General features: G+C 42.1%; 1 protein-coding gene across 4 annotated transcripts in view; it reads right to left on the bottom strand.

Annotated features, from left to right (window-relative positions):
• The window catches only part of LOC140481171 (regucalcin-like), a 33,780-nt gene extending 23,830 nt beyond the window's left edge, over positions 1 to 9,950 (bottom strand). The window contains exons 1-3 of one of the 4 annotated variants that reach the window (XM_072576949.1): positions 9,800 to 9,947; positions 6,407 to 6,461; positions 355 to 523 (exon numbers count right to left, since the gene is read on the bottom strand). In XM_072576949.1, the coding sequence (XP_072433050.1) occupies positions 355 to 517 (163 nt within the window). In that variant the 5' untranslated portion in view covers positions 518 to 523; positions 6,407 to 6,461; positions 9,800 to 9,947. Of the gene's footprint in view, positions 1 to 354; positions 524 to 6,406; positions 6,462 to 9,713 lie in introns of all 4 variants that reach the window. The other 3 variants (XM_072576947.1, XM_072576951.1, XM_072576950.1) reach the window with 3 other exon arrangements.
• Positions 9,951 to 10,518: the final 568 nt, after the last annotated feature.

Genomic DNA, 10,518 nt, shown 5'->3' on the forward strand with positions numbered 1-10,518 from the left:
TGTACCATTTAGTTACATATCGTTAGTAACTACACTCCAAAGACAAAGACATTCATGTGAAGTGCTCTGGGACATTTCGGAGATATAATCAGGCTATAGATAATTGCAAGGCTTTCTTTCAGTCCAGACAGGGTGAGAGACAAATTCCAAGTTGGATGGTTCCATAGCACAAAATGACTCTTAAATTTAGACTTTGTAACAAAAGAATGCTACAGGGAAATGCACTGTGCAAATATTGAGAGTAACAGATATTTGCCTTCTGACCATGAAAAGACTTTCACATAAAGGGAGGAAGCAGTTTCTATGTAAGACTTGGAATAGAACAATCTTAATGAAGACCTAACTTTTACTTACCAACATGTACTTCCTTCAATTGTTTTGTGACTGCATTCCATCTGCACACCTTCTGGCCTGTGATATCCACATAGAGAAGAGAATTGTGTTTTTCTTCCCAAACTGGGGACTCTCCAATTCTGTACTTGCCCCTCACGACACACTCGATCTTAACAGAAGCCATTTCCAGCTGAAAATATTAAAAGGGCTGAATTACTTTTCTCTTAAATGATCAGATGAGAAATGAAGGAATATTCACCTCCAGGGATTCATTCTGCTGATCCTGTGGTGAATCTTCCAGCTATCCTTTCAGTAAATATTTGATTGTGTCTGCATTGAATCCACCATTTGTATCAGGCATAACATTGGATAACGCAAAGCTTCACAAAGATGCAACTTTGGTCATTCTTTTCTGCACAGGTGTGTACATACAACAACTTGTGTTTAGAAAGTTCCTGTGACAACATAAACATCCAAGATGCTTCCCAGGACAGCTACCAACAAAATTTGATGCAGAACATGGTGATATGTAATCTTTTAATCACTTGTTGTTATCGTCAGAATGTGATCCTTTGTTATTTTAAGCTGCAATAGGCATTATCAGCATCAGTATTGCGCATCATGAACAGAGGTTAAAAAGCAAGGCCATGGTATGGGACTGAGGAGGTTTGAAGGCTGTCCCTCCCTGCCTTACACACCCAGCTCAACGATTCTATGGTGTGGTCCCAGTGTACCGACTGGAGGCAATCTGTACAATGTAGATACTGAATAGAAGAGCTGCAACTCATGGTACCGAGACAGCAGCTCCAAACTTTGTCACTTGAAATGTTAATCGACCTTTGGCACTGATAGTTGAAACATGCTTACTAAGTTCTGTTACCTCAAGATGTTACAAAATCAGGGCACTCGTCTTGAGTCAAGGCCTGAAAGTGACTTCAACTCCCCATATTTTCAATGTGAAATATTTTAGCACTTTGGAAATGTCTACTTCTCACACAGACAAAATGTGAAATCAATCTTTGTAATTTTGACAAAAATCATTGAATAAAATAAAGATATAGAGATGAAAAACTATGAAAGCCCAAATTTTTGGAGTCAACTCAGTGGGTGGAACTCTTGACTCAGTCAGGAAGTTATTGATTGAAATTCATAGTGACATGGTTGACCCTCTAAAATGTCTACTGAAGCGCTCAATTGTATTAATCTCTTCAAAAAGACACAGTAAGAATAAAACTAGATGGACTACTTAGTATTTGCTTAAGCACAGATTCAGACAAGACAAAAGCCCTAAAAACCACTCCTAACTAACCAAGCACTGGTACCAAAATTAGGAGAACTGTCCCACAGATTAGAGCTGAAAATGTGTTGTTGGAAAAGTAGATTAGTAAACCAACAATCTGCTGTGGTTATACTCACCAAATCAGCATGCCAGACTTCTCAATCACATCCTTGAGAATATATTTTCCCATTGGTAGGACAAGCCCACCAGAGCTGCTGCAGGGATATCTAGGAAGACGTGGTGCTGGCATTATTGTAACTTCCTTTGATGAGTAATTAAGGTTCTAATGATTTGGGTATGGGGTTTCGAGCAACTGGGTTAATTGAGCAGTCAGTGAGAGCAGTGTGTAACCATGGGATATGATATTTGAAGATACTTGTACATTCACATATCTTAACCACTTGTGTGGGATCATTGAACTTGAAGCACTAAGTTCAGGTGCTTGAGTGAAATTCTACACATTATATGCCAAAGCTTTCTAATCTCAATGCCTTCTGAAAGTTTATTGAAACATTTAGGTATCCATGTTCTCCCATTTCTTGCGTTATGGCCTGTTTCCACACTGTAGTGATTCTAGGATTCTCAGGTCAAACTCAGAATTACAATTTCAACTTTGTCTCCCCCTTCAGGCCAAGTTTAAGTAGTGCAGATTAGATTGAATGCCTGCTCAGCCTAACATTCTCTGCTCAGATGTGCTTCCCCACAGCAGGGAAAGACTTTTCTGCACTGAGGATAGATAGCTATGCGAAAAACTTTGTAATAAAGAGAACATGTTGGGAATTCCAGGAGCCATTGTTTGCTGTTGCCCCATCAGGCAACTTGGAAGTATTTGAACAAATCCAGTTCAAACTTCAATTCAATGCAATGTGGTGAAGAGTGCATCACACTGGGACTATTTTGGACACTCCAACTGGTGGGAATTATAGAGCACCTACAGATTTCTCCAGACACTTGAAGCATACAGTCAGTCAATAGGCCAGTGGCTTGCTCAGTGCTGTATCTTGTTAAATTGCACCATGTTCAAGGGCAACCAGAGGTGACTGGAAAGGGGTGGAATACCACAGAACGTAAGCAGCTGCCTGGGAATCTTGCATCTTAAGAACCTACTGTGGCTACATACCAGCTGCACATGGATAGTGTCGAAACTCTTGCAGTTAATGATTACTCCAAATGCCTTGTGCATGCAGGCAATGATGGCCTGTGCCATCTTATCTGAAGCCATCTGGAGCTACAGAACTAACTGCTCATTCATCCTTAGTGGCAAAGTTGACAAATTGCCTGACAGATGTACAGCATGGAAACAGACCCTTTGGTCCAACTCATCCATGACGCCCAGGTATCCCAACCCAATCTAGTCTCACCTGCCAGCACCCAGCCCATATTCCTCCAAACCCTTCCTATTCACATACCATCCAGAGGACTTAAATGTTGCAATTGTACTAGCCTCCATCACTTCCTCTGGCAGCTCATTCCATATACTCACCACCCACTGCATGAAAAAGTTGTGCCTTAGGTCCCTTTTATATCTTTCCCCTCTCACCCTAAACCTACTTCTGGACTCCCCCACCCCAGGGAAAGGACTTTGTCTATTTATCCTATCCATGATCCTCATCATTTCATAGACTTCTATAAGGTCACCCCTCAGCCTCCGGCGCTCCAGGGAAAACAGCCCCAACCTGTTCAGCCTTTCCCTATAGCTCAAATCCTCCAACCCTGGCAACATGCTTGTAAGTCTTTTCTGAACCCTTTCAAGTTTCACAACATCCTTCTGTCAGGAAGGAGACCAGAATTGCACCAAAAGTGCAATATACCAAAAGTGGCCTAACCAATATCCTGTACAGCAGCATGACCTACCCAAGTCCTACTCAATACTCTGAACAATAAAAAGGAAACCATATTAAATGCCTTCTTCACAATCTTATCTCCCTGCAACTCTACTTTCAAGGAGCTATGAACCCGCACTCCAAGGTCTTTGTTCAGCAACACTCCCTAGAATCTTACCATTAAAGGTGTACAAGTCCTGCTTAGATTTGCTTTCTCAAAATGCAGCACCTCCCATTTATCTAAATTAAACTCCATCTGCCACTCCTCAGCCCAAAAAGGCCCATCTGATCAAGATTCTGTTGTAATCGGAGGTACACCTTCAATTTTGGTGTCATCTGCAAACTTACTAACGATACCCCCATGTTCATATCCAAATCATTTTATATAAAATTATGAAAAAAAAAGTGGACCTAGCACCAATCCTTTTGACATTCCACTGGTCACAGGCCTCCAGTCTGAAAGGCAACCCGCCACCATCCACTGTCTTCTACCTTTGAGCCAGTTCCGTAACCAAATGGCTAGTTCTTCCTGTATTCCATAAGATCTAACCTTGCCAACAGGTCCCCCATGGGCAACCTTATTGAATACCTTACTGAAGTCCATATAGATCACGTCTATTGCTCTGCCCTCAATCCTCTGACTTCTTCAAAAAAAACTGAAATCAAGTTTGAGAGACATTTCCCACGCACAAAGCCATGTTGACTATCCCGAATCAGCTCTTGCCTTTCTAAATACATGCACATCCTGTCCCTCAGGATTCCCTCCAACAACTTGCCCACCACCGACATCAGGCTCACTGGTCTATATTCCCTGGCTTGTCCTTACCTCCTTTCTTAAACAGTGGCACCACATTAGCCAACCTCTAGTCTTCTGGCACCTCACCTGTGACTATCGATGATACAAATATCTCTGCAAGGGGCCCAGCAATCACTTTCCTAGCTTCCCACAGAGTTCTAGGGTACACCTGATCAGGTCCTGGAGATTTCAGTTTTTATGGATTTCAAGACATCCAGCACTTCCTCCTCAGTAATATGGACATTTTTCAAGATGTCACCATCTATTTCCCCACATTCAATATCTTCCATGTCTTTCTCCACAGTAAACACCGATGCAATACATATTTAGTATCACCCCCATCCCCTGCAACTCTACACAAAGATCACCTTACTGATATTTGAGGGGCCCTATTCTCTCCCTAGTTACCCTTTTCACCCTCCTGATCTCCCGCTTAAGTATACTCCTACTGCCTTTATAAGTTAAGTATTTTCTCGATCTATCCTATCTGTACCTGACATATGCTTCCTTCTTTTTCTTAACCAGACCCTTAATTTCTTTAGTCATCCAGCATTCCTTACACCTACCAGCCTTCCCTTTCACCCTAACAGGAATATACAGTCTCTGGACTTTCATATCTCAATTCTAAAGGCTTCCCATTTTCCAGTCACTCCTTTACCTGTGAACATCTGCACTCAATCAGCTTTTGAAAGTTCTTGCCTAATACTATCAAAATTAACCTTCCTCCAATTTAGAACTTCAACTTTTAGATCTGGTCTATCATTTGCCATAACTATTTTAAATCTAATAGAATTATGGTCACTGGCCCCAAAGTGCTCCCCCACTAACACCTCAGTCACCAGTCCTGCCTTATTTCCCAAGGGTAGATCCAAGTTTTGCACTCTCTCTAGTAGGTATCCACATATTGAATTTTTTAAAAAAGTTCTTGTGAACACAAATTCCTCTCCATCTAAACCCTTAACACTCAGGCAGTCCCAGTCTATACTTGGAAAATTAAAATCAGTTACCATAACCACCCTATTCTTACAGATAACGGAGATCTCCTTACAGAATTGGTTCTTCAATTTCCCGTTGACTATTAGGGAGTCTATCATCCCTTTCTTATTTCTCAGTTCAACCCAAATAACTTCCCAGGAATACCCTCCCACAGTACAGCTGTAATGCTTTCCTATAATCAAAAACACCACTCGTCCTCCTCCTCTCTTACTTCCCTTTCTGTCCTTCCTGTACCATTTGTATCCTGGAATATCAAACTGCCAGACCTGTCCATCCCTGAGCCACATTTCTATAATTGCTATGTTATCCCAGTCCCATGTTCCTAACCATGTCTTGAGTTCATCTACCTTCCCAGTTAGGCCTCTTGCATTGAAATTATTGCAGTTTAATTTATCAGTCCTATCTTGTTCTCTGCTTTGTCCCTGCCTAGAGTATTTGACTCATTTCTGTTCTCAACTGTACCAGTCTCAGATTGATCTCTTTCCTCACTATCTCCCTGGGTTTCCCCCCCCCACCAACTAGTTTAAATCCTCCTGAACAGCTCTAGCAATCCTCCCTGCCAGTATCTTCGTCCCCTTCCAATTCAGGCACAAGCCGTCCTTCTTGTACAGATCACTTCTACTCCAAAAGATTTTCCAATGATCCAAAAAAAAATATGAATCCTTCTCCCATACACCTCCTCAGCCATGCATTCATCTGCTCTATCCTCCTATTCCTATCCTCACTAGCTTGTAGCACCGGCAGTAATCCAGATATTACTACTAGAGGACCTCTTTTTTTAAATTCCTGCCTAACTCTCTATATTGTCCCTTCAGAATCTCATCTTTTTCCTTCCTATGTATACATTTGGAACCAATGACAATGACCTCCTGCTGGGCCCTCTCCCCCTTGAGAACATTCTGCACCCCCAGAGGCAAACTTGATCCATGGAGGCAACACACCATTCTGATTTTTCACTGTTGGCCACAGAAAAAAAATCTGTGCCTCAGACTAGAGAGGCCTCTAAAACCAATTGATCTCTTGGAACCTGACGTACCCCTCATTGCATTAGAGCCAGTCTCGATACCAGAAACATGGCTGTACGGGTTACATTCGCGAGAACCCATCACACCCCACGTTTTCCAAAACAGCATACTTGTTTGAAATGGGGATAGTCACAGAAGACAACCGAGCAGTTACCTTTCTTGTGCATCCACAGCCAACTGCAAGGTCTTGCAAGTGTCTCAGGAGATCCCTAGAAGGAACCAAATGGTTGGTCACTGCCACCAATAAAGCATGAACCAGGTCTACACAAAGTTCCCCTCCAAGCCACTCCCCTCCTAACTTGGAAATATATCAGTAGTAGAAAGTGAGGACTGCAGATGCTGGAGATCAGAGTAGAGAGTGTGATGCTGGAAAAGCACAACCGATCAGGCAGCATCAGAGGAGCAGGAGAATAGATGTTTCAGGCATAAGCCCTTCATCAGGAATGAGACTGGTGGGGCACAGAGAATAAATGGGAGGTGGGGTGGGTTGGGGTGGAAGGTAGCTGAGAATGCAATAAGTAAATGAAGGTGGGGGGGGGGGGGGTGGGGGAAAAAAGAAAATGATAAGTCAGAGAGGAGGGTGGAGTGAATAGATGGGAAAAAAAAAAAGGTGCTGGACAGGTCAGGAGGGCAGTGCTGAGTTGGAGGCATGGGACAGTGTCATTGAGACAAAATCCTGGAAATTCTCTCCCTTACATGAATTGTGGGTCTACCTACAGTACACAGACTAAACCACCATGATAAGACCATAAGACATAGAAGCAGAAATTAGACCATTCAATCCATTGAATAGCGGAGCAGACTCAATCAGGGCTGATAAGTTCTCAATCCCATTCTCTGACTTTTTCCCCTGTAACCCTTGATCTCCTTTACAATCAAGAACCGGTCTTAAATATTCGGAATGACCTGGCCTCCACAGCCTTCTGTGGCAGTGAAATTCCATAGATTCACCACATTCTGGCGGAAGTAGTTTCTCCTTATCTCTGTACAAAAAAAAAGTCTTCCTTTTACTTCAAGGTTGTGCCCCCAGGTCCTAGTCCCTCCTACCAATAGAAACATCATCTTCCCAACATCCACTCTGTCCAGCCTATTCAGCATTCTATAAGTTTCAATTAGATCCCCTCTCATCCTTTTAAACTCCATCGAGCACTGAGCCAGAGCCTTCAAATATTCCTCATATTGAGCGGTTCATTCCTGGGACCATTCTCCGGAGTCTCCTCTGTACACTCTCCAGGGCCAGCACATCCTTCCTGAGATATTGGGCTCAGAACTGTGCACAATACTCCAAATGTGATCTGACCAGACCCTTATTGAGCCTCAGAAGTACATCCCTGCTTTTATATTCAAGTCATCTCAAAATAAATGCCATCATTGCATTTGCCTTAACTACTGACTCAATTTGCAAGTTTACTGAGAATCCTGGATTAGAACTCCCAAGTCTCTTTGCACCTCAGACTTCTGAATTTTCCTCCAATTTAGAAAATAGTCTATGCCGCTATTCTCCCTAACAAAGTGCATGACCTCACACTTTCTCACATTGTACTCCATCTGTCACTTCTTTGCCCACTCTCCTCACCTGTCCAAATATTTCTGCAGCCTCCTTAATGCTCCTTGTCCCTCTACTTATCTTTGTATTGTCTGCAAACTTAGCCAGAGTGCCCTCAGTTCTTTCATCTAGATCGTTAAATGTATAAAGTGAGAAGTTGTGGTCGCAACACAGCCTTCCAGAACACCACTTGTCACTGGCTGCCATCCTGAGAAAGACTCGTATATTCCCACTCTGCTTTCTGCCAAACAGCCAAGCTTCTATCCATGCTAGCAACTTGCTTCTAAAACCATGATCTTATTCATTAGTCTCCGGTGTAGCACCTTGTCAAAAGGCAGCCTTGAAGTCCAGATAGATAACATCCATTTATCCTCCTTGGTCTAATCTGCTTGTTACTTCATAGAATCCCTACAGTATGGAAACAGGCCATTAGGCACAAGTCCACACTGACCCTCCAAAGGAGTATCCCGCTCAGACCCATTCCCCAACCCTATTACTCTACATTTACCCCTGACTAATGCACCTAGCCTACACATTCCTGAACAAAATGGACAGTTTAGCATGGCTAATTCACCTAACCAGCACATCTTTGGATTGTGGGAGAAGACCAGAGCACCTGGGAGGAAATTCACCCAGATACAGGGAGAATGTGCAAACTCCACACAGACAGAATCACCCAAGACAGGAATCGAACCAGGGTCCCTAGCACTGAGGCAGTACTGCTAACCACAGCCACAATGCCACACAATTTCCTCAAAAGAATTTTAGATTTGTCAGCATGACCTACCCTTGATGAAACCAAGCTGACTCTGCCCTATTTTACCATAGTATTCAAAAATCTAGTCAATGGATTCCAGGATCTCATGCATGCCTGAGGTTAGGGAAGTTGGTCTGTAATTTTCCATCTTCTGCCTTACTCCCTTTACAAGTAGGCTATTATGTTAGCAGTTTTCCAGACCCTTCCTGATTATAGTTGTAATTCTGCTATCTCCCATATAAATCTGGAGTGTAATCCATCTGGTCCAGGTGATTTATCCATCTTCAGGTCAGTTTTTCTTGCACCTTCTGCTTGGTGATGGCCACCATACTCCACTCTGTCCCCTCACTCTCTTGAATTCTTGGGAAATTACTTCCACTGTGAAGTAATCATTTAGTTCCTCGTCATTTCTCTGTTCCCTACTACAATCTCATTTTCCAACATCCCAATGTTCACTTTTACCTCTCTTTCAAAGAAACTCTTACAGTCTTTTATATTAGAATGTGCAATACTGCACACAGAGTCACCCGAGGCAGGAATTGAACCCAGGTCTCTGACGCTGTGAGGCAGCAATGCTAACCACTGAGCCACCGTGCCGCCCAGTTTTTGTTTCCCGAGTGAATGTATCTCAAGTTGCAACAAGGAAAGAATTACATTTGCTTCATTGTCCCAGGCTGGGAAAGAAAGCAACTCAGGTTCCAGTCACTCCCGACATAGAAGAAGAGGACGTTCATTGAATTTTCGATAGGGATAGAGTGACAACTGCTAATAACACAGAAGTCCTTCAACTGTTAACTTAGTACAACAATCACAGGTAAAGCTCATCTTGGAACTTTTAACATCGGACGGCTGCTCAAGTTATGCAATTGTACACTGGCTTGAAACATCACATTAGACTTCGTAACGGTTTGAGAAAATTAAATAAAACACAGAAGATCTGGCAGCATCCATGCACTGAGAAACGGTGTCAATATTTCAAGTCCAATGACTCTCCTTCACAACTGTTGCTAAAAAGTTAACAAAAACAAAACCCGATCGAATCTTTTTCAGCAGAAGAAAGGAAATAACATTGAATATTCAGTCATACACGGGACACTGCAAAAACGACTAACAAAATAAGCAAATCTCAATCGAGTGCCCACAATAATTTGTTATCACCTGAGTTTCTTCTTGCAATTTCAACTGAGGACGAACCAGAGCCACAACGGAGGGAAATTACAGGAACTTTCAAAATTCACGGTTACCTCACTTCTCTGGAGAGGATTCAGTTGAAATTTTCAGAAAGTTATGGAAAATTTGAAAATTCCCTTCTTCCTATTAACAGAAATGACACAAGACTCCAACAAATATTGAGAAAAGTAAACAGAATGTAGAACTGAGAAACATGGTACCTGGCCAGCACCCTGCAGTTAAATACGAAGCTGAAACAGTTCAGCAGTTTTAAAAGAAATAAGCGAGTGAATATTTAACAACTTTAAAAATGCAAAGTTGTACTATCAGCACATATTCTTTCTCTCTTCCTTCCCCCCAACTCTGTTAGCGAAGATAAAAATGTAAATACGCTGTTGATAGTATCTCTGTCCAACTTATTCAGCCGGGAATGAAGAATCACTCACTGATTAAGGGTCACGAGTGATTGCGACAAAACAGAGACTACAATGGAGTATTTTGTGAAAAATTCCACAGCTTCTCATTCATTGTTTTGTCTGAACCAATAAAACCGATCTAAACAGATTCTTATTAAATAATTTTGTGTGTGTGAGCCCAGAGAGTGTATTATTAATATTACTAGCAGAATATTGAACACAACATTCCTTGATTCTCAACTTTAATAGCAATTGTCTATTTTTAATTGATTGCCAGCTCTGCTAGAGTAGCAGGGTGAAGAATGTGATACAAATGTTTATCAACAATGGTCATTGTAACAGGGAGTGGCCAGTCAGCCATTACTCTTCCATTACTC

The sequence above is a fragment of the Chiloscyllium punctatum genome, chromosome 9, assembly GCF_047496795.1.
Source record: "Chiloscyllium punctatum isolate Juve2018m chromosome 9, sChiPun1.3, whole genome shotgun sequence".
NCBI lineage: Eukaryota > Metazoa > Chordata > Chondrichthyes > Orectolobiformes > Hemiscylliidae > Chiloscyllium > Chiloscyllium punctatum.